Source organism: Solanum lycopersicum, chromosome 10 (assembly GCF_036512215.1).
Source record: "Solanum lycopersicum chromosome 10, SLM_r2.1".
Classification (NCBI taxonomy): domain Eukaryota; kingdom Viridiplantae; phylum Streptophyta; class Magnoliopsida; order Solanales; family Solanaceae; genus Solanum; species Solanum lycopersicum.
Genome location: NC_090809.1, coordinates 62,505,584 through 62,529,832, shown reverse-complemented (window position 1 = coordinate 62,529,832; position 24,249 = coordinate 62,505,584). Strand labels below are relative to the sequence as shown.

Sequence of the window (24,249 nt, the reverse complement as noted above, 5' to 3'; positions counted from 1 at the left end):
CTAAAATTTGAAAATAATGTCCTTGAGTGGATCCTTATAGATGTTCTGGTCATAAAAATTGTAGTCCCTCTCAGGCTCACAATAGTTCTTTACCTCCATCTGCAACAACAACAAAAAAATCATCCTTTGGAAAGTACATCGCGGTGCACTAAGTTTCCGCTAGCTATGCAAGGGGTTCGTTATAGAACTAGACCACAAGAGTGTCATATGCAGTCTTGTTCTGTATTTCTGTAACAGAATGTTTTCACAGAGACTCTTTTGTATTTGGTACTCACCATAGACAATTAACTCTAAATATGACATGACATTGAAATAAATGATTTATACTGACGGTGCATATAAGTTAAACGTACTTTTCGAATCGCTTTTATGACGGTCAAAAGGTTTTCACTCATCACTTCTGAAAACAATGTATCTTCTTCTAAAGCAATTAAAGATTCAGAAATAGAATCTGGTACACTTCGAAGATTCTCTCCAGATACATCTGAATCCCCTTCTGTTTCACGAGAAAAACATCGTTTGAATATCAAATAATAGTGAAGGAATTGTACAACTCGTCAATTGAATTTCTTTCAAATACTCAACAGCTTAACTCCCCTCTGTTTCAACTTGTTTGTCGTTTTTTCCTTTTTAGTCTGTTTTGAAAAAAGAATGATTCTTTCCTAATTTGTCAACTCTTTAAAGGACATTGTAGTACATTGATACCTTTTAGTTTAAGAAGATAAGGTTCAAAAGTTTACTTTACTTTCTTAAACTCCGAATCAAGTCAAAATCAGACAAACAAATTGAAACAGAACGAGTAAAGTACCTGGCTGAACTTACCTACTGGTTTTGGAAGGCTTAGATCTTTCCTCAATCCATCGACTCCAGAAATAATTATCGAAGCAAGACCAATGTATGGATTCGTGCAAGCGTCAAACGCTTTAATTTCAAAATGATTTATGAAATCATCAGCAATTCCAGGAGGGCTAGCAGTTCTCAAGGGTGCCTCTGTATTTTCTTTACCCCAACAGAGGTAAGCTGCATTTTTCGTCTTAGGTACCAAATGCTCATAACTACACGTAGTACATCGTTAGATAATCTAATTGATTGTTAAATTTGAATCCATAACAGAGTAATCGAGCTGAAAATATTGTACATGTTAACAATATTTACAATCGGATCAACTAAAAATTTGACACCAGATAGTAATGACAGTATCAAAAATGACTTACCTAAGAGGATGTGTTGCAGTAAATGCTAATATGGCTGGAAGGTGATTTAACACTCCAGCCATGAACGATTCTCCGATCTTTGACATTCCATATTTTGAATCACCAGATGCCATAAAAACGTTTTCTCCATTCCTCGACAAACTGATATGGACATGTGATCCCGAGCCATCTTCATCCTCTGCATACCTAAAATAGGCCAAGAACGTCACATACTTTTAAGGACATCAGTATCAGAAACAATCTCTCTACCTCCTCGAGGATTATTTGAATCCATTGTTCTCAATTGTGCATCAGGAACAATATTTTAACAGTTATCTTTTAAGTGATCTGCTGGTGTAAAACGCGTCCTATTTTTAATCATTAGTACTATAGAATTTGGAAGTGTTAAGAGGGTAAATCTTCTACCTACTTTGGAACAAAAGTTGCCATCTGCCCGTGTTGTCTAGCGACTGATTTGATGACTTCACGCACATAAATTAAGCTAGCAATTGCTGTACTAGCCTCCACGTATCCCAGTACAACTTCAAACTGACCTTTTTCCAGTTTCCGCGTGTACCTGCATAATTGAAAGATACAAAAAGAGGAACTATTTATACTGGACTGAAACTTTGTGAGTTAATTTTCTGTCTTAAAAGGTAACTTACCTGTTCGACTGTAATATTTATCGTTTGAAGATAAGTAACGATATCTTCTAAGATCGATGAAGAAACATCAAATCCAGATGTAGAACAGTACGAGGTCTTGTCGATTGGTAACCATTCTTCTTTGCCATTCCTTTATGTAATTTCATTCATACAAATTTCGTGTTAACAGTTTAAAAGATGAGAAAAATGAACATGAAAATGAGTAACATACTTTACTACACTCTTCAATAGGTAAAATTCGATTTCAAACCCTACATTCACAACCTGAAACATGCACATATGTATCAGATCAATAAGGACTTTTCGACTGTTGCAACGAAAAATACTAGCTAGCTAGACATACCAAGTCGAATTCATCTTTTAAAATTTTAGTGACTCTTCGAAATACTTCTCTTGGACAATATTCCCATGGTTTATCTGGTTCAATACACATGTCTGCTAATGTCATTTCCTGTTGTTTTTCCCTGGATCAGAAGATACATATCCACTTCAAACGCGATTACAAATTAATATAGTTGTGTCGAAATCAATGAAGAAGAGTAATAATAACAACACTGATAAGTAAAATTTAGAGAAAGCTCGACTCTATCTACTAACTTTTTACCCTAATCTCGTCCTCTATATCTTCCTATATAGGATCATGTCCTCAGTAAGCTGTAGACGTGTCATGTCCTGTTTAATTACTTCTCTCCAATTATTCTTCGACCTACCTCTACGTTTCTGGTAACCACATAAAATATATATACACTCTAGCCCATCATTTGGAACAGAACCTATTGAGTTCTGCTCCTTAGAATACAGGACATTTTTGTGTTATTTCTATCAACGAAATCGATAAAAACAAGTTAATGTACTTACATAAACCAGAATCAAAACATAAATTAGTACCAGGGGATTTTGCATCTGGTTGATAAATCAGGAATAATTCTGATCATGCCTGTAAATCCGAGATTAGAACCCTCCGCGGGGCAGTTAGATACTGAACTGAGTGCAGCAAGACATGCAGGACTTAATCCTAAACCATGTTTTTTCACGAAGCTGAGACGTTCTCTTGGAATAACCTGTAATAGATTCACATAAGTGAATAATATTCAATCAGCATTTGGACCTAACTCAACTCGCTCATGAGATGAGAATTGCCCAAGATGAACAAATAATCCATCAATTTGTGAGTTGGGAACTCAACACGTACCCCTGCACGTCTAGGATTGGACAAATGAAACGTGGACAATAGAAGATGTAGACTCAACATCAAATAGATCACGAATTAGGATGAGTCTAACTCTAATACGAATCAAAAGTAAGTCTGACCACGAGAACTTGGTCCAATGATTCTCTTTTCGATCTCTTACATAGGATGTGTATATATAGACTATTTAAACCATAATCAACCAGAGAATTCTGAAATATCATTTTCTCTCTAGTAGTCCTACCCGATGTTTACATCAGATCAATATGACATGTGCATTTAGTCATTATTAATTAACACGCCCCATTAAATCACGTAACTATAATATCTGAAAATCACTTACACGACATCTATGAATGCCAGAATTATCAATCCAAAGGATGCGAACAAAAGGAACAGGTTTGAATGCTTCATCTGAGCTATTGTAATTGCCTTCTTCACACGACGAACCAACGCTACTCGACTCACATCTATCCATAATAATTATTTTTGTGTGTGTATTTTTCTAAATTCTAGTTCAGTATCAGCACCAATTTCAGTTTGTTTAAGTTAAATCACATGTTGTACAATTTTTTTTTGTTTGTGAATTTTGTCTGGATGAGCTTGAAAGTAGTTACCATTGATATTACACTTATTGTTTTAATTTGTTTGTAAATGAGTGAGTATATGAACAAATTTGTGGTTGAGTAGAATCGTATGAATAGCTCCATTCTTAATATGAGCAAAATGAGGACTTTTTGCTTCGTATTATAATTATGCCACATTATAAATGGAATGTTTGTTATAGTAAAGTAAAATATAACATGAAAATCAATCTTTGGAAAAAAAATTAAATTGTTAATATTCTCGATTATTTTAAATATAAATTTGATTTCTAATGTAATTGTTAGATGGTTAAATACTATTTAGTAAAAAAATAAATTATTTTTGGTTTCTACTCTTTTTGCAAGAAGATAATTATTTGTTAACATTAATTGCATAAACTATAATATAAAGAAATCCTACATGACTACGTTATATTATGTAAAACATAGGTAAAGAAGATCTAGGGTAGAGAAAAAGCAATGTAGTTCAATATTTGAAATGAAAAAAAAAAAACTTTAAAATCCTATTTCTTCTCATGTTCACAATTCGATTCATATGTACACAATTTTTAAAACTCTCAATAAAAATTATTCCAATACTAAAAGTTTTTAAAAATCTATTTTCATGATATGATTAGACATAATCTTAAATATCTATTAAAGAATATTATTGGGATAATACTAATTAGTTTGAGATAAAAGAGAAAAAAAAAATTATGGTGAAAGCAATTAAAAACCTTATTAATGAATTACAGTAAGAGGAAAAAAAAAGTACCAAATAATACAATAGAGTTGTTTATTAATAAATTAAAAAATATATAAATAAATTATGGTGAAAACAATTAAAAAACCTTGTTAATGAATTACAGTTAGAGAAAAAAAAGGAATATAGAAAGATATTTGATACTGTGTTTTGAGAGGATTAAGCCCCATATTATAGGATTAAATCCGTTACTCTTTTATCTATATATATAAAAAAAATATTTTTTTTCTTCTTTCTACCTCAACAATCATGGACGTTCTCCGATTCACCGGAGCAACATTCACCGCCAGCACAACATTTACAGTCGTTCGTTTCGACGCCATTAAACCTGGAGCAAAATTAAAAACAAAACGAACTAGGTTTATTAGTGCTACCATTACTAAACCAGCGGCTGTTGTTACGGCAGCAGAGCCACTGCAAATTTCGAAGAGTGATGATACATTGATACCAGTAGTACATCCGAGTTCGTTACAGTGCGAGGAAGGTTTTCTGTTACCGAATTATCCACGTGGTGAAATCGGATATAATTATGTTAAAGAGATATTGACATCTAAAGTATATGAATTAGCTGAAGAGACGCCATTGCAGCGTGCACATAAGTTATCAGAGAGGTTAGGGGTAAATGTATGGCTCAAACGTGAAGATCTACATCCGGTATAATTTTTAATACCCAATTTTATTGATTTTTGGTTTTGATTTGCATTTTTCATGATGTTTTTATGGATTGTATGGATATCGTTGTTTTTATGGATTGTGTAGATATCGTGTTGGAGTTGTTGGCATAGATATCATGATCATAAAACAAATAATATATATATATATATGAATGTTGTATATTCATGATATTACTCATATTGTTGAAAGATTGTTATTCATAAAAAAAAAAAAAAGTTTCGTTTGATTGATTTGTCTATATGAATCAAAAAGATGAATGACCTGGATTGAAGCCCCAAAATTGATCAAATATTTACCCTATTTGGAGCTTGCAAATAACAATGTGATGTTGCACCTGTAAACTTTAAATCCTGAATTCACACCAGTAATCTTTTGGCATAGATATACTATTGTTTACAATTTATGTGAGATTGTATTAACTATGGTGTGTCGTGATAACTCTGATTGATTTTGGATTCAGAACATGAATTTATTCCCTGATCATTTACTCGAGTTTATGATTACGATAGCTGCCTAGTTTCATGTTCAGCTCAACCAAGCATTGAGTTTGTAGATGTTTTGGACTTATCCAATTTTGAGCCTTTTGACTCACAATCGTTGTCGTATACTCATATTGGCAGGTCTTCTCATTTAAGGTCAGAGGATCTTATCATATGATGGCAAAACTCTCGAAGGAGCAGTTAGAAAAGGGCGTTATATGCTCATCAGCGGGAAATCATGCACAAGGTGTTGCTTTAGCTGCCAAGAAACTCGGCTGCAATGCTGTGATTGTGATGCCCGTTACTACGCCAGAAATTAAAGTTAGTATTGTTGAATTACTTATAGCTTCCTATTTGATTTCATCCTGTTCTTTTAATAATAAATTTATCCGTTTTTTTGTAGTGGAAATCAGTTGAGAGATTGGGCGCTACTGTTGTTCGTGTGGGGGATACATACGAAGAAGCACAAGCATATGCTGTAGCTCAGGGCAAAGAAGAAGGACGTGCATTCGTTTCTCCCTTTGATCACCCTGATATCATAATAGGGCAAGGTACGGTTGGAATGGAGATTAACCGCCAATTCAAAGATAAGATACACGCGATATTTGTGCCTATTGGTGGAGGAGGTCTTATAGCTGGCATTGCTGCTTATATGAAAAAAGTCTCCCCTGATACGAAGATTATTGGTGTTGAGCCAGTCGATTCCAATTCAATGGCGTTGGCATTACACCACGGTCAAAGAGTAATGCTGGAAAAAGTTGGATCTTTTGCAGATGCAGTAGCTATTAGAATGGTTGGTGAAGAAAGTTTTCGTCTCTGCAGGGAACTAATAGATGGGATCGTCCTAGTTAATCATGATTCTATAAGTGCATCGATAAAGGTTAGTCAGCACTAACATATTGTTATGCTATGTTACTTTTTAGTATGTGAATTTTGTATCTTCTGATGTGACTGTTGAGTCGTGTTTTGAACAGGACATGTTCGAAGAGAAAAGAAGCATACTGGAGCCGGCTGGTGCACTTGCCCTAGCTGGAGCTGAAGCATACTGTAAGTACTATGGCGTGAAGGGAGAAAACATTGTAGCAATAACTAGTGGAGCCAACATGAACTTTGACAGACTTAGATTGGTAACTGAACTCGCGGATGTTGGTAGACAGAGGGAAGCTGTTCTCGCTACTTATCTGCCTGAAGAACGAGGCAGCTTCAAAAAGTTCTATGAGATGGTGGGACAAACTAATATTACGGAATTGAAGTATAGATATGATTCTGAGAAAGAAAATGCTCGAGTATTTTACAGGTAACGTTAACTGATCATATCGTTGAAGGGACATCTATGAATTCGTAGATATATTCATTATTATGTCATTCTTTTCATATGACAGAATTGGTCTTCACACGAAAGTAGAACTTGAAGAAATGGTGGACAGGATGGAATTAGAACAACTGCATACGATTAATTATACAGATAATGAATTGGTTAAAGATCATCTAAGACATCTGGTACTATTTTCATATCTCTTCTTACTATCATGATGAATCTATTTTTCGACAAAACAGTAAATATGTTTGTTTGTGTTGTGACTATTAGTTGTTTGGAACGTTTTACTGCTATGCTACTATCGTTATTGACTATACTAATAAATTAAGGATTGATGTGCTTCCTTTCGTTCTAATTTGTTTTTAACGGATGATTGTGGTGATCATTGGATATTGATGGCTCGTATACTCTCTATCTCTGCTATAATTTGTTGCAGATAGGTGGGAGATCAGATGTCCACAATGAGCATCTCTGTCGATTCATTTTCCCATACAAACCTGGTGTTTTGATGAAGTTTTTAGACGCTTTCAGCCCACGTTGGAATATAAGTTTGTTACATTACCATGCACAGGTACCTTTTACAAGAAATCTCATTGTTACATTGTTCGTTTTTTGGTACTACCTTGTAGTCTTTCTGCTCTGCCAGTATTTATTCAAGCAATTTGTTTTCGTCTTCTATTTGAAAGGGAGAAACTGGCGGGAATGTGCTAATCGGACTCCAAGTTCCACAGAATGAGGTTGATGAATTCCGGGGTCGAGCTGAGAGTCTTGGTTATGTGTGTGTTGTGGAGACTCTCAATGAAGCTTTCCAACAACTGATGCATTGAAATGGTTTGTATGCATTATGAAGTTTTGGTCCTGAAGAAAGTGTTTTTTGTCAATGTTTTGAACCAACACAAGATTATGCTTTAGCTTTATTCAAATAATAGTAGTCATAGTCTTTAGGGGTAGAGTGCTTTCATGCCCTGCTTTTGCCATCTTTCAAGCATACGTTACGTATTGCGTTTCGATTGTCACGTGGTATTGTTTCTGTCTTATAGGCTCTACGCTACTTTTCATACTAACTGGTATGCTTTCTTTCATTGTTTTCTTCTCTCTTTTTTTTATCTTGGGTTTGATGCACTAGAGTTCAAAGTCTTTAGAAAACAACTTCTCTGTCTCCACAAAGGTTACTAGTAATAAGGTTTGTCTTCCGTGGACCCCCACTTAATGGGATTTTGGGGTGAGTACCCACACGAGATTGTGTGGCATAATCTTTATTTTTTTTTTGGAATTCCAGGATAACTCGCAGTCACTACAACCTCTGCCACAACCACTTTGTGCGCATTGGGTAAACCACCCACTATATAATAACTGGCAAATCACATAGGGGATGTAAATCGTACTAGACAAATCCTATGCGACAGGCTCGACTCAGAAGACATTAATGAGGGAGGTTCGATTTAGAGTCATCCGTATGGATAACCACCCTCCAAAGTAACTGAGTCACTATATCAATAACATATTCAGTATAATTTCATAAGTAGAGTTTGAAAAAATAATATATACACAAATCTTATTCTTATCTTGAAAAAGTAAATATAGTACTGAAGAAACCATGTAATCATTACGATGACTTCATCTAGGACCACTCACGAGTAGCTTGAGAAGCTTTTATTGGGACACGAATAGTAATTATTTTTATGTGGTGGCTGAGGTGATGAAGATTACCCTCCTTGTTTTAAGGGATTTTGATGATGTTATGGAAATATTTTAATCAAACGATGAAAATTACACTTCAATAAATTTATTTTCTAATCCTTCCTCCAAAAATTCGAAATACTTTTTTCATAATTTAATCAACAGCCATCATATATTAGTAAATTTACTTTTGAGTTTTCTATATATAAAAATTTAATTCATTACTATTATAATTTTAAAAATATATCAATACGTTAAAGGTGACAATTGACATTATGATGCTCTACCATGACAAAGAGCGAGTTAAAAGAGAAGAATCGATAAACTTATAACTGAAATTAGATTGTATTAAAGATAATATTATTTTATTTAAAAATAATAATAACGCAGTTAAAAATTACAAATTCACATGTATACAAAAAGTAAAAGTGATTGAGCTGATGCTAGCAATAGCAAGTAGCAATGGTGAATGTATCGATAAATTTATGATAGAACGATAAGTAATTTTTTATTTTTAATAGACTTTGTGTTCAACTTCTTTTAGATACGGAATCATATCTCAATATATAATATTTTTGGCTATTCTTATGTCAAGGTGTTCAACTGGATAATGAATTCGTCGAAATAATTATATCGTATATACAAATAAATAATAAATAATGGGGTTAACTAACATATTTTGGATATTATTAACATAATAATATGATGTAACTCAGTGATTTTAGGTACATGAAAAGAGTAAAGCACACAAATACTTTGAATCTTACTAATTGCAATTCTTTTTTTTTACTTTTAACTAAAAAAAACAGTAAAAGTGACACATATATATCTTTAATGTTGTACAAATAACCACATATACCTATTACAATATAACTTCACATTTGCCCTTCATCTATTGAAATTAAATACACTATATTGATTATAATTGTACAAATATATATAAACTATTTTTATAACAAAATATATCAACTCTAAATATTAAAATTAAAAAATATATCAAACTTTTTTAAAAAATAAAAAGTTATGGCATAGGTGTACGTGATTCATAAAAGTTGAGCGCTCTTCGAGTATTCCGTGACTTAGCTGCCTTCCTTTTGTCTTCGAATTGCAGAAAAACTGCAATAAATTCACCGAAAAAGTACTAGGCCCTAAACTATCATTGCTCCCTTCTATATATATATATATCTACCTAAATTATTATCTTATCGTGAATTTCATATTTGAGCTATCATTAAATTAATTTATATAAATTTTGTTATTGATGTAAGATTAAATATCTAAGTAATTTAATATCGAAATATATTTTATAGTAATAACCTAAACCAGAACCACAAAACTCACAAAAAAAATGAAAATTTTAAAAGTGTTTCTGACTCTTCACGATAAATTAAATAACTAGATGATTCTTCTCAATTATCTTAATTTTTTAAGGAGAGAATTACCTAATAATACTACATATTATTGATAGATATTTCATATAATAAGTTAAAATATAAAAAAATTGATAGATATTTCATATAATAAGTTAAAATATAAAAAAATTGGTTCGAACAACACTATCATAAAAAATCACTTGTATCTACTGTGTTTCCTAATCCCTGCATTTCCTTGAAATTCCCACCCACACGCACACATAATATAGAGACAGAAAGAGCCATTTTTTTGTGCTAATTAATAGTGTCCTATGCAACTAGTTATCACAAACTTGCCATCTGTTTCTGCTACACAAAAATACACAGAGTCTTACAACTACAGTTACAGCCATTTCAATTATTGAATCAAAAAAAAAAAAAATTACCAAAAATTACATTCAGACTACTCTTTTCTTGTCATTTTTTTTTTATAGGTAAAATTAGTTTGTTTCACCATTCACCAACATTATACTAAATTAAATTATTAGCCTCGATCTTATAAATCACCCTCTTACTTGTATTTTTTTTTAGGTTGAATTATTTTATGCTTTAAAAACTCAAAACCCCTTTATAAAAATCTTGAATTTTAACTCAAAAATTTCATATTTTTTTTTGTGGTTGAATTATGGCATTGAAGCATTTGCATGAGCTTTTAGAAGAAGATCAAGAACCATTTTACATTGCTAATAAACGTTTTCATGATCAAAAACCAGCATCTAAATTATGCAAAAATACTTGTTTTTTCTCTTTTGGAGAATCACCGGAGTTAAGAAAATCCCCTTTGTGTTTATCTTCGCCGGCGCCGGCGAAGAGCCCGGAAATTGAGAAATTTGTTCTTAATGTACCTGCAACAACAGCTGCTCTGCTTCTTGAAGCTGCAATTAGGATTCAAAAACAACAGAGTTCATCAAAATCGAAAACCCAAATCAAAAAGGTGAAATTTGGGGGTTTTGGGTCTATTTTGAAGAAATTGAAGAATCGAAATAGCGATAAAAATGGTGAAAAAAGTTTTACATGTTCGTGTATTAATAGCAGAGTTAACACTGAAATCAGTGAAGAGAAGTTAATGGATTTGGAGAATTATGGTGATTTTGGTTCGTCTCCGTTAAGTCCTTTTAGATTTTCTCTTCAAAGATGTCCATCGAGCTCCGGCGAACTATTGGCGGAATTCACATCTCCGGCGGCGTCTCCGGTGTATCACACGAAAGAGGTTTGTCTTTTTTTACTTTTGTCAGTTACTATCCGTGAGTCATTATGACTCTTAAAAGTATTAAGAAAAATCTTTTTTACATAATTTAATTTACTTTAATTAATAATATTAAAAACCTAAACTTTTTATACCAAGTCTCAAAGTACAGTACTCTTTTTCGTAAAAAAAATTAAATCATGTGATAATATATAATTTTACATAAATTTTGCGTTTTTTTTTAAATTATGAGTTAAAATAAATATAGTACTATATATTTATGTGACGAATTTTACTAATTCAGTTAGTTGATTTGCTGAATTTTTTAATTTAACCTATGTAAAAATGATAATAACAATAATTTTATTAAAGAGAAAAAAAAATTAAGCTTTTCTTAATTATAACTGTGACTTATTTTTTGAACCGACCAAATTATAAAATTGTGATTTTTTTGAACATACTAAAAAAAAATTCGTCCAATAATATAAATTGAAACGAAGAAAATAACTTATAAAAAGTTTCAAGTATATAATTGTATTACTCAACAATATATTGATTTGATTATCAATATATCGAACATACTTTTTTTCTAATTATCGAAATCATTATATTAATAAGGTTTTCCGATTGGATAAGTGTACATCAATTAGTTTAAATCACTCATATAATATAATACTCTCAGTCCGATATTATTTGTCATGATTTTTATTTTTAGAGTTAAACTATAAAAATTTTGACTAACATTTTAAAATACTTTTTTGTATTATATTAATATAAAAAATATAATTTATAGTACTTTTCATATAGTTTTAGGATATCTAATTTTTTTGTTTAAAATATTAAATTAATATGATCTAATTCACCTTTAAAAATTTGTCAAATTGACTTTCGATAAGTGTAACATGACAAATAATTCTGAACGAAGGAAGTAATTATAGAATAATTATTTTGCTTTTCCTATGAAGAAGTAGGATAACAATAGGTTGTGCTATTATTCATCTTTAATTAGACATTAAATTTGAGCTCTAAATATAAAAGTGCGTAAAGTGTTATATTCAATAAAAATATTTTATCATAATATAAATTTAAATTTATCGCAATTTAAATACGATGGAATTTTATGCATGTTTTGGTAAGCGTACTTGAAATCACGCCTCTGCCAATATAAAATATTTTTTTTCTATTAGGCCTTGTCTGGAAAATAGTACTTACAAGGAAAATGACAATAAATTTTATTGTATTTTAAATTTTCTGACCCACAAAAAGACAATTTTATCATTAAATTCTGGTCGTATGCTTGTTCATGAATTTAAACTTGTCTTGAACTAAAGTCAGCCCTATTTTCTTTTTTTAACGAAACGTGAAAAGAGTTAAAACGACAGTTAAAATTGAATGAATATCGCATTCATTAACGGGTTTAATTCAGCTAGAACTATATTACGTTAGTAGTTTTTTTCTAACTAAATTGGAAGATTTTATTAATTTGAGTTTTGTGTGTTAGGACAAAGAAAATTACGAAACAATTTTAGGGTTGGCAAGTATTGACCAACTAGAAGAAGAAGATAAAGAGCAATGCAGTCCAGTTTCTGTATTGGATCCTCCATTTGAGGAGGAGGATGAACGTGAAAACGAGGACGAGGACGAGGATGAGGATGAGAATCTCGATTGCAATTATGCACTTGTACAAAGTACGTACTCTAAATTAATCTCAAATTTCATAAATTCTCCTTTTTAATAAAAATTGTGTTATCTTTGATTTTAATAGTACAATATGTTTTACTTGAACTGATAATCTATCTTTATCATCACAAGATAGGAGTAAGGCTGCATAAACCGTACACACCACCTTATTCAGATCCTATTTGCAATATTACACTCCATATGTTATCATAGTAATAATCTAGTTTTTTTTAAAAAAAAAAAATTGGTTGTGAAGTCATTTTCAATAAAATGTGAAGTCAATTTCATTTGAGTATCTTTTTGATTATGCTGATATTGATATGTGAATTATTTAATTTGTTGTGTGTGGGATCAAATGTCTTAATAATCACAATGTTGTACGTGTGGCTGTTGTACTTGTACATGCATGAATATGACATATAACCTCACTTTGTCCTTTACACAAATACATTACTCATTTCACTAGTAGGCCATATTGTAACGTTTACTTTTTCTAGCCAGTATACGTTAATTATACATGGTTATACTTATATTATACAACTATTTTAATTTTATATTTATGCTTGCTAATAAAAGCATAGAGATTAGAAGATGTTCAAAATCAATGTGATCTTGTGTGGTTTTTTTATAGGAGCACAACAACAACTTTTCTGTAAGCTTCGTAGATTCGAGAAATTGGCTGAATTAGATCCAATTGAACTCGAAAAAATATTGCTCGAGGAAGAAGAAGAAGAAGAAGATCGCGCAGAGGAAGAGGAATATCAAGTTTCTAACTTGATTTTTGAGGAAAAGATTGAAGTTAAAAGCTTGAACTATGGAGAAGCCGTTTTTGGAAGAGAATGCAAGAAGATAGATTTATCATCGCAAGAATTAAGATCAAATAACATCGATATGATGGTAAAATCGAATTTGAAAAATGAGTTTGATGATTGGAATGAGTTTAAAGATCAAAGAGAAGAAATCGCGATAGAATTTGCTTTTTCTATATTTGGATTGTTAGTTCACGAATTAGGAGAGGAGCTAATTCATTTAGCTCACTCCTAATTGAAAAAAAAAAACCGTGAATTTCTAATGAACGTTTCATTGAATTTCTAATGAAATATCCGTTAGAAACATTCATAAAGAGTATAATACCAATAAATCATTTGAAAACTTAATTTTGTTGTTTTTATAAATTACTTAATTATTTTGCTACTTAAGTAAAGACAAATATGAAATGTTACTATGAAACGAATCCTCAAATGGTCCTTTAGATAAAACTATGAATTTCACGTCTGACTATAAAATTAAATATTTTTGTTCGCGTTAATTATTACTTCAATCTTTATAGCAAAAAATGACTTTTTGAAATAATTAATATTAATTTAGTGACTATACTTTTCTTAATTCATACACTTTCAATATAAAGAATATTGGTTGCTGCACCTCTATCATGCCAATGGGTGCAACTTGAAGTTCAAGAAAGCTTTTTTTTTTCTAGGTATAAAAGAATCAATTCTTTGATATGATTTTAAGCAAAGAATATTATTTCTTTGTACAAAGTAAAAAATGTACTAAATATTTTTTTTCACTTTTCACTTTAATTTTTTTGTTTTTGGTAGGAAAGGATATATATATATATATATATATATATATATATATATATATATATATATATATATATATATATATATATATATATATATTAATTATATAGTTAAAACATTTATCATTATATTATTACGGTTAGTACTAGTGATTACAAATAGATTGTTAAAACGAACTAACTTATTACACGTAGGTCATAATATTTTCTTGCTAGATAGTACTCCTTCGTGGTCTACTTTGAGGTAATCCTTTACAGCCTCCGGAGATAATAGGATATTTTGATTGGTCTGTCATTGTTAACTTGAAACCTATTATAGACAAAACGTGTACTACCATGTTTGATGTTTCACTTTAATTTACCTTAGTGAATACAAGTTAATTAGGATTCACCTTGATTACCGTTATAAAAGCTCCAAAACATTCTCTTTTGAACAAAATGGAATCAGACAAAATTATACAATGATTATGTGGAAATTAACTCACCTACCACAAAACATTCTAAAGATGTATAATAATGGTGATTAATTAAGATTATCGTGACTAATCCTTGTCATTTTTTAAACAAAAAATGCTTAAATACGTTGACAAACTCGAGAAAGATTCATCTATGTCATTGCTATTCAACACAGTGCTTATTCATGTCATGATTTTTTAACAGAATATATATATGCGATTTTGACATACTATTTTATACACAACTATGATACGATCACATCACTAATTTAAATTTCAATATGTAGATTCGCTTGACCAAATTATATCGAATATTATATTTTTTTTCTATTGAAATAAAAGGTAATTAAAGTTTATTTGCTATGCTAATAGTGAAGTATGAATTAATATTGTGATAATGATGATGGTGGGGGCATTGCTTTTATAATTGTTATTAATGGAAGCAGACAAAAAAGATAAAGTGAATGAGGAGCTTATATTATATCATATTCATGATATTATATTTGTCCATTAAAGTACAATATTATTAAGTTTAACAACAAAATCACCAAACACTAAAGTTAAAAAAAGATAGTGGAATCCTTAAATTGTTGCCCCATATTGTTTAAATTTTGTTTGTGAAGAAATAGATTCCATCTTTTGATCCTAATTAAAGCATTATTAGTGAATATATACTATCAACTAATCATGTTTAGACAAACAACTTAACTTTTTTTTTCTTATTATGTGAAAGTGGGGCAAGCTATGAGTTGGATTGAGTCAAAATAAGTATAACTTACAAAAGCCTCACACATTTTGGGATACCCTATTTCATAAGTTTTCTCGATTATAAAAATTTTAATTTTATATTACTCTCAGATATATTTCTTAGTTGTCTAATATATTGCGAATAATACATTACTTAATTAGAGAGATGTGTTTAGGCTGTGCATCGGCTGGTTCGGTTCGGTTTTGAAGTTTATCGGATTGACTTATTGATTATCGGTTTGTACAGATATTAAACCGTTATGAAACCATTAAGATATTGGTTTATCAGTTATTGGTTTATCGGTTTTTGATCGATATCGTTTCGGTTATCGGTTTAACCGTTGAGATTTGACACAAAAGAAAAAACATTGAAAATCCCACAAGTTACATCTTGCTCAAAAGCAAACACTTTTATATCGTAGAATAATCAAGTATTTGAGACAACCAAAAATAAAAGTGGGAAATTAAACTCTAAGTCGAGGACTTTATATACAAAATAGTATAAATATTATTATTTAATTTACTATCGGATTATCGGTTAACTCGTTAAGAAAAAATTTTAAACCGTTAAGAACCGATAACCTGATAATAAAAAAAATCAAAATCGTCATCAAAACCACTAAACCAAAAACCCAATAATATAAACCAATAACTTTTTTATCGGTTCGACTTTTAGGTTTCGGTTCGATTTTGAACAGCCCTAGATGTGTTTGAGAGGGGATAAGGATGTATATGAGGGGGATATGATATATCCTGGAGATAGGGATGTATCCAAGAAGGAATAGAGACTTAGGAATTTATACGAGAGGATAAGATTGTATCTTTAATTTACGTCTATCATAACAAATAATTTTTTCACCGGACATAACTTTATATTTTCATATTATAGTACCCCACAAATTATGCATGTGAAATACTTTAGTTTCTAAATAATTTATATTCCACTAAGGTATAAGTTTTGATTGTGAATGGACAAAAATTTAAGACGAACCCATATTTATGACAAAAAGTGTTATTTTGGGCCTATTTCCTATCAGATTGGCCCATGTTGTTATCTGAATAGGCCCATCTTGTACATATATTTTGAAAGCCCAGTTCAACAAGCCAAATTTCTTCAACATTTTCAATCCATATATGAATTAATTTGATGGATAAACCCAATAGAAACAAGCCCATGAGTATGACAAATGGACCATTCAATAACACGATTTGCTCTTCAAATGAATTGGTCTTTAATTTTTAGTCCTTCGAATCAAATATATAATGTTTAGCATCGCATAAACTCTTCAAGGACAACTTACAAATTACGATGCAAGAACGTAAAATTATGTCTCACGAAAAAGTTATTTGCCCTAAAAATAAAAGTTTAAAGACTATCATCAAATAGGGAATAAAGTGCAAATGACCCCAAAAGTTCTGTTTGTATCGACTTATTTTAGATATATTTAAACACTTACATAATATTCGGATAAAATATACTTGTTTTCACGGCTAGAAATCCGTTGCACTCAAACAAAAAATAAGCTGATTTAGCCCTTGTCTTGTTTTTTTTTTGTATGGTAGAATTTTACATACTATTAGATTAAATTATTTTATTTCATTATAAATATCGAATACGAATAATTATTTTTAGTATTAAACTAATTTTAACATATATTTCGTGTCAATGACTAGAGAATAAGGTAATGGCACTAACTTAAATATATTTTTATTCACATGTCACACTCGTGCTTTGTGGGGAAATTTTAATTATTATTATTTTGGTCCCATTACAACTCTCACTAACGTGCTATACTGGTTAAAACAGTTGGCTTCTCTAACATTTTTTTTTTTTGGGTCCACTATTGATTTAATTTGTTGAAATTTAACGTAAATTTTGTATAGATTTTATAAGACGAGATATAGAAAGTGAGACAGTGAGTTAATTTTGGGAGATAATGACGAATAAGAAGAAATGAATGGACTCAATTTGTTGTTAGTTGTCAATTTAGGGACCAGTTTGAAATAGTTACATCTTGTAGCTAGCCCCCATAGTAGGGGACTTTTTTTTTTGGTTATATTTGGCTAGTTGATAGAAATTACAAGCTTTCTTATTTAATAGCTCACTAAAAGTATAGTCCATTTAATAGTGTTATCACCCAACCAGTAGTCGAGTTTGAAGAGGGTAGTGTATACGCAGACTGTATTACTACCTTGCATAAAAAAGGTAGAGAAGTTGTTTCTGATAGAAATAAAGCAAGTTAAGTATAGATAGTAGGAGAGATGGCAACGGAACATGACATGTGAAAGGCATTAAGCTCTTATGGTCGAATTAAATTACTAAGGGCACAGAGGTGAATCCAAGATTTGAAAATTTTGAATGCACTAAAATAAAAACAATGGAAAAAGGCTTTAATTGAATTTAGCGACAGCATAATGTTACTCTTGTACTTCTCATGGGTGCACTGTAATCTATATTCTAATCTTTGTCATTTTCTCAAAGTAAATATACATATATATACACATGATTTTTTTTCTGAAGTTAACAGGTGCACGTTTACCTCTGTCAGGTGTGGAATGAGCCGGTTCCAGCAAGGTGAAAATTAAGGTAACCAACAAATTTAAGAAACCATAAAAAATTAAGGTACATAGTACTAGGACTACTAGGAAATAGATGTCATTCGATATTACCGTTTAAGCTTTTAAAGCAAACATTTGGGAATATGGCGTTTGATTGGCATATTTGCATGACAAGCCCTGCCATTATTGCTCAGAGTTCAGAATTCCTGTGCAATGTACCGTTTAATTGGCCAGAGCCAATGGATATACATAAATGCACATGCTAGTACAATTTATTGCATCATAAATACAAATGTTTCATCTTTTTACTATAATCTTCCGCTATTAGGGGTTAAGGTCGAATAAAACACGATCCTCATCAGACCTTACTCATGAGATTATATCGAATTTGTTGGTTTTGATACCATCATCAAGTTGGTAACCAAACTAAAAAGATGATTTTTATCTTAATGCTGAGGGAAATCAACACACTATATTATTATGCTTGTCCATCAAGTTTGGTTTTGTCAATGGAATTCTGAGGACTGGCTTAGCTTAACATCAACTAACAGCTAGGTGCATCGACATACTAATAGTAGGATATGAAAGCAGAAACAGATGTCTCCTAGTCCGTATTCTTGTCTTCAAGAATCAATCAACCAAAAAAACAATCAACAAATCAAGTATCGACGATTATGTAGTTGTAGTAATCCACAAGTCAAGGGTGCATCGACAAGATCAACCCATGATTTATTCATGATATTGCTATTTCTAGGATCAATACAAACATTTCCACAGCCCCTTCGAGTAAATCGTGTTGGATACAACATCATACTCGTTCTAATCCCATAAGTAGGGTCTGGGAAGGTAATGTGTATGCACATCGATCTTCTGTAGACATGATCTTTAAAGAAGCAATATAATCAACAAATTGACTTTGTCATTAGTTGACAAATACAAGGCAAAGAAGAAGTCTATCAGCTAACTAACTTGAAAGAGACATTCAAACCAACTCTCTATTATCTATGCAAATTGGTTAAGAGCAACACAGTCATCAATAACACAAAGAAAAAGATTGAGATGTGAAGACAAAAAGTAAAAGAATCCACTGTTCTGAGACTTGTTTTAGTTACAAACCTGTATTAGAGGGTCTGTCTTTTCCCTTAAGAGACCTAAAATTAGACACTGATCATCCCTCCAAAAGCTAAAATGATCAGACAACAACACGGAAAAGAGAAAAGGAAATACAATCAAACGCCACACGCATATATAAATAGAGAAAAAGAACTTTCTTAAATACATCACACAAGCCTAATTAGTCAGGGGAGATTTTACTGGTTATTCACTGTATTGTTTCAATGCTCTTGCTCAGCTCCTCCAACTTCTTCAACCGCATTTTCTCGCTTTCCCCCACCAGCTGCACGTACATCAATCAACATATAAGAATGTTTGCGAATATGAAAAATCAATACGAAGTTCTTGTAAATTATAGAGTTACCTCCATCAATCTTGATATTAGCTGGACTTTTTCCTTGTGTTTTTCATTGAAGGCCTCAAGAGCTTCTTTGTACTCTTTTTCCTGCATTCCACAAATCAAGATCCCCGGATCCATAACTTCCTTTAACACTTCACAATCACATCGCTACGATTAACTCATCTCTGAGGATGTATTACTAATTTGACTTATTATATCATACACAATCTCACAAACTAACAAAACGAGCTCCAAAAAAAACAGCTAATGAAAATGAAAATTTGTGAACAAGAAGATAAATGGCACATAGTATTTTTTTACCTTCTTCTGGCAGGTCTGTCCCAGGGGTTTCAACTCTTTGTTGACAGCATCAATCCTCTTACGAACCGTTTGAACATCTTTCTTCATTGGATCAGCTAATGCTTCTAGTTCCTGATAATTAAACCGAAAACTAAGAAAACTCGCGATTTAAGCCTTACCAAACACTTCAATTATCAATATCCATGATCATATTTAGCAGCCAAAAACACGATTTTCTTCCTTAACCAACTAATTCTTATGCTATGGTGTTAATTTCAATCAAATTAGCAAAGCATAAAACCTTCAATAATTGTTCAATTATCAAACTTCTTTATTTCCCCAAATTCATAGGCTCTAACCCTAATTTCACAATAACAACAAAATCAAAACCCAAAACTATGTTCAAAGCTTCGAGATATCTTAGTAGCTCAGTTAATTGGCTACGCAAACTTTCACCTTTCACTTTATTGCTACGCGATTCGATTCCCCGCCTTGTAATCCCCTTCCCCTAACCTAAATTTTTTTTTAAAAAAAAATGTTCAAAGCTTAACAGTACCTGATCTCCAAACTCCTCTAAGGATTTTCTACATTAACAGTACAAAATCAAAACTCTTTGAGCTACAAAGCAAAAAAAAAAAAGTACATTTGTGTACAGATTACAGAAAGAAAATACTCAGCTACTGAAAAAGAGGAGTAATCAAGTTGACAGAGAGACAAAAAAAATGGATGAAACTGAAGACAAACCTCACGAATAATGGCTAAACGTCGGGTTTCTTCTTCAACCCGACCCAGTTGAGCTTGAACTCTTTCCTTTACTTCCATTTTCCTTTTCTCAATCTCTTCTTCCTTAGCTTTGAAAGTAGAAAGCGCAGACCTTGACATCTCTTCATCTTCTTTAGATAAGGTTCCATTAAAGCTAAAAGACCCAGAAATTTGCCCAGATTGCATCAGTGTTTGTAGCTGTTCACTTCCTTGCTTTTGATTCGGCATTTCTTCGATCTTCTTCAAACCAAAAACAAAACCCCTTCTCCTTCTTCTTCAACAACAATTTCTTCACTTTACCTTTCTTATTTCTTCACTGTGTTCTCCTTTTGCTTTTTTTGGCTTTGGTTATGATGGAAATGGACAATGGACCCTTTTTTCTACTGTTGCTTGTGCTTATTAGAATGAACAAAGGGACAAGGCAGTGGGTAGGGCCATGTATAGTATCACCCGTTAAATATTCTTCGTCAAAAAATTATATACGAAACATTAAAGTTTGTATCTTTTTTAAGAGAAATATTTGACAGTGTACAAATAATCATCTACTTAACTAACAAAATTTAGGTCACATTCCCAATTTAGCACATGACATAACTAGTGGTGTTAAATTTTTGTAAAAATATGAGGCTTTTAATAAAAAAAATCGAGAGAAGTGTTGAAGCCATCTTAAACTTGACGAGAATTTAGAGATGTATTTCACTCATATTGCAAGATTAGGGGTGTATTTTATGTTTAGTTACTCTATCAGAAATATAATTTTTAAAGCAACTAATTAAATTTAAAGGTGTTTTCAATACTTTGAGTTCTTATGAATATTAAAATTTTGATAGTTTTTCTAAACTTTTTTTTTATGACCCAAAATTTTGGGGATAAAAGGAAAATTTTGTAAAATGTGGGGAGGGTTTTGTAAATTTTTAGTGTGAGTGTTGCTGAAAAAGACAAACAGTGAAATGACCCAACTACTACCACTTGGGAAAATAACATGGATTTTTATGATGTCTATTCAATTTCAAAGCTTTGTCTCCACTCCCCCCCACTAGGATGTCATTAGAAACAAATTTTATGCTTAGTACTTTTTTAATAAAATTATGGTTTTTTATCAATTATCTATTTGTATTAAAATAAAAATTAGTAAAATTTTAGAGAATTAATTTATGTTGGAAGTTAAAAGTATTGGATTCAGATTAACTACGACTATAACCTTTTACCATCCTTCTTATTTTTGTCTGGTGTTTAATGTTTGTAGCATCGATCAATATGAATTTATATTTATATGATGAGTATCTTTTATCAGATTTTGAATCGAAAGTTTTTGACTGAGTACTAATCTTATTCATTTATCATAATTTGATAATTAGATTTCATATAATCTATTAAACTTGAATAATTAAATAAAAAAAATTTTTTAAAAAAATTGAACCTCAAAAAAAGTTTATAACTATTATTTTTGAGCATTATTATGCGATAACTCGCAAATTAAAAAAAAATATCATTAGATAAGTATAGTGCAGCAAACTTGATTAAACAGATAATAATTAAAAATAATAATCTCTTTTTATTATGAAATGTTACTTGTTGCAATACCTTAACCATCTAGGCAACTTCTCTATTTTGAGTATATACTATTTTGAATGTTTTTTCAATCACTTTTTAAATTATAGAATTGACATACTTCTTGTGGTTTGTAATTATGTGAATTATATTCTGAAAACATTAAATAATCATTGTCATACAAGACAAAGATTTTCTCATTTCAGTTGCACTAAGTACCTTTATACATAGAGAAAATGATTCTCTTTATGTGTGTCCCTCAATTTAACATAATTTAATTTAATGTACTAACTCTCCTATTTATTTTTTCCTATACCTATGTAATGTAAATACAAGTTGTCCCCTCTAAATAAAAGATTTTGTTAATGATATTTAAGATTTAATATAAATATATAAAAGTAATTTTTCACTGGATATATATATTAAGCTTGAATAATTATATATATATATATATATATAGAAAGATAGATATTATAATTAGTTTTATACCGATTATATAATTTTTTGATGAAAAATATTTAACTAAGCATTTTCAACAAAGAGTGTCAATCGATATCACTTTATCAGAAATTACATTGTATAATTTGATAAAAATATTCTTTTACGTGTATATATCATATATTGACTTTTTTTTAATTTTTACGCAATTTTACTTTTCTTTTTTTTATATATATATTTTAACACTTTTTAATCGAAATGGTGACTCCACTATGCTTTCCGGTGTACCCCTTTGTTCTTCACACCTGCAATCATTAGCGGGCAAAGTTATCCCATGGATTGAGATACTCCGTGGAATTAGTTATTCCATTATGTAAGTTATCTTATTAGTCATTATTATAGTATAAATGGTGAATAAACAATCACGAGACTAACATATATAACCAAATATAAAATAAAATAATCTTACAGTTTATGTCGAAATTATTATTTCTTATCTATGTTCATCAAACTACTTGTTAGAGTACTATTTTTCTTTTCATTTCATTTACTATTTCATAAATCAAAGTGTCTTTCCATATTGAATTCATTTCTTTTGCTTAAATGTAACTTTTTCATAGAGATCACATGGAAAGAACAATAATATTGGTCCACTATATACTATGCAGAAATATAACTCTTTCTTGTTATTTTTTTTAGTTGTTACAATGCCTGTCCTTAACTAACTTTACAGTCTGCCACAAATGGTATATTTGCTGACAATACTCCCTCATTTCCATTTTTATTCGAACTATACATTATTTGCCAAAACACAACTTTAATAATATTCTTGTTTTATATATTCATATTTCTATCTTTAGGGATTGAGGTAGTAGGTACCTTCAAGTGGTTAAGTTAATATATGAGTGATATATATTAACAGAGGCGGAACTAAGAATATTATTAGTCAAGGTATTGTACGTTTGACTTCTTACAAAAGAAAATATCAATCGTGAAGAGACATCACGATTATCCTTTCTGACTTTAGATGATTTTGATCGTTATAAGTTGGGGGTGGGGGGTTTCACATTTCACCCTACCATGTCACACAGGTTAAATTATTGGAATAATATAAAGGCAAAAAAACCTTAAGGAAGAAGCAGTCTATAAAGGGGGAAAAAAGCATGAAAATGTGTTAGCTCACTCTTTTTGACAGATATGTCCAACTTTTTAATTTGGATTTGTAAAGAAGAATCTCACTTATCTTATAATTTTGTAACTTTATTCTTGTATATATGTCACCACTTTTTTTTTTTTTCCTTTTTCATTTTACTTGAAATATTTAAATATTTTACAATTTGTTTTACTTGGGATAATTGGTTGGTATGATTTGGTCAAGCATGTACTAAGATATTCTTAAATTATATATAATTACAAACTTAATTATAGGGCTTAATCTTTCTTCTTATAGTGGAGACCATTTTCTTCTTGACTGTTCCAAGATCCAAAATTATATCATACAATTATTTATGGTTGCGATTAAATGATCGCCATAATTTTTTAATGGAAAAGAAAGTGAAATTGAAATAATGAAAA

General features: G+C 30.8%; 5 protein-coding genes across 5 annotated transcripts; 2 read left to right on the top strand and 3 right to left on the bottom strand.

Moving 5' to 3' along the window:
* Positions 1-1,643, bottom strand: LOC138338971 (uncharacterized). The gene is made up of 5 exons (XM_069290078.1): positions 1,624-1,643; positions 1,215-1,400; positions 823-1,055; positions 354-496; positions 1-99 (listed from the first exon to the last, which is right to left on the bottom strand). The coding sequence occupies exons 1-5, from the start codon at positions 1,641-1,643 to the stop codon at positions 1-3; spliced, it is 681 nt and encodes a 226-aa protein (XP_069146179.1).
* On the bottom strand, positions 1,262-3,553 carry LOC101245113 (uncharacterized). Its single transcript, XM_004249738.2, has 7 exons — positions 3,391-3,553; positions 2,747-2,919; positions 2,202-2,322; positions 2,070-2,122; positions 1,859-1,988; positions 1,624-1,770; positions 1,262-1,400 (listed from the first exon to the last, which is right to left on the bottom strand). Exons 1-6 carry the CDS (start codon positions 3,523-3,525, stop codon positions 1,738-1,740), a joined length of 645 nt encoding a protein of 214 aa, XP_004249786.2. The 5' UTR covers positions 3,526-3,553; the 3' UTR covers positions 1,262-1,400; positions 1,624-1,737.
* Positions 3,554-4,631: 1,078 nt separating this feature from the next.
* LOC101244823 (threonine dehydratase 1 biosynthetic, chloroplastic-like) lies at positions 4,632-7,948 on the top strand. The gene is made up of 7 exons (XM_004249737.5): positions 4,632-5,048; positions 5,690-5,869; positions 5,952-6,428; positions 6,523-6,845; positions 6,931-7,048; positions 7,303-7,437; positions 7,553-7,948. The coding sequence occupies exons 1-7, from the start codon at positions 4,644-4,646 to the stop codon at positions 7,691-7,693; spliced, it is 1,779 nt and encodes a 592-aa protein (XP_004249785.2). The 5' UTR covers positions 4,632-4,643; the 3' UTR covers positions 7,694-7,948.
* Positions 7,949-10,583: 2,635 nt separating this feature from the next.
* On the top strand, positions 10,584-13,981 carry TRM27/28B (TONNEAU1 recruiting motif 27/28b). Its single transcript, XM_010313938.4, has 3 exons — positions 10,584-11,168; positions 12,646-12,832; positions 13,456-13,981. The coding sequence occupies exons 1-3, from the start codon at positions 10,584-10,586 to the stop codon at positions 13,866-13,868; spliced, it is 1,185 nt and encodes a 394-aa protein (XP_010312240.2). The 3' UTR covers positions 13,869-13,981.
* Positions 13,982-19,232: 5,251 nt separating this feature from the next.
* LOC101262159 (uncharacterized) lies at positions 19,233-21,252 on the bottom strand. The gene is made up of 4 exons (XM_004249406.5): positions 20,668-21,252; positions 19,945-20,055; positions 19,648-19,728; positions 19,233-19,566 (listed from the first exon to the last, which is right to left on the bottom strand). Exons 1-4 carry the CDS (start codon positions 20,911-20,913, stop codon positions 19,492-19,494), a joined length of 513 nt encoding a protein of 170 aa, XP_004249454.1. The 5' UTR covers positions 20,914-21,252; the 3' UTR covers positions 19,233-19,491.
* Between the last annotated feature and the right edge of the window lie 2,997 nt (positions 21,253-24,249).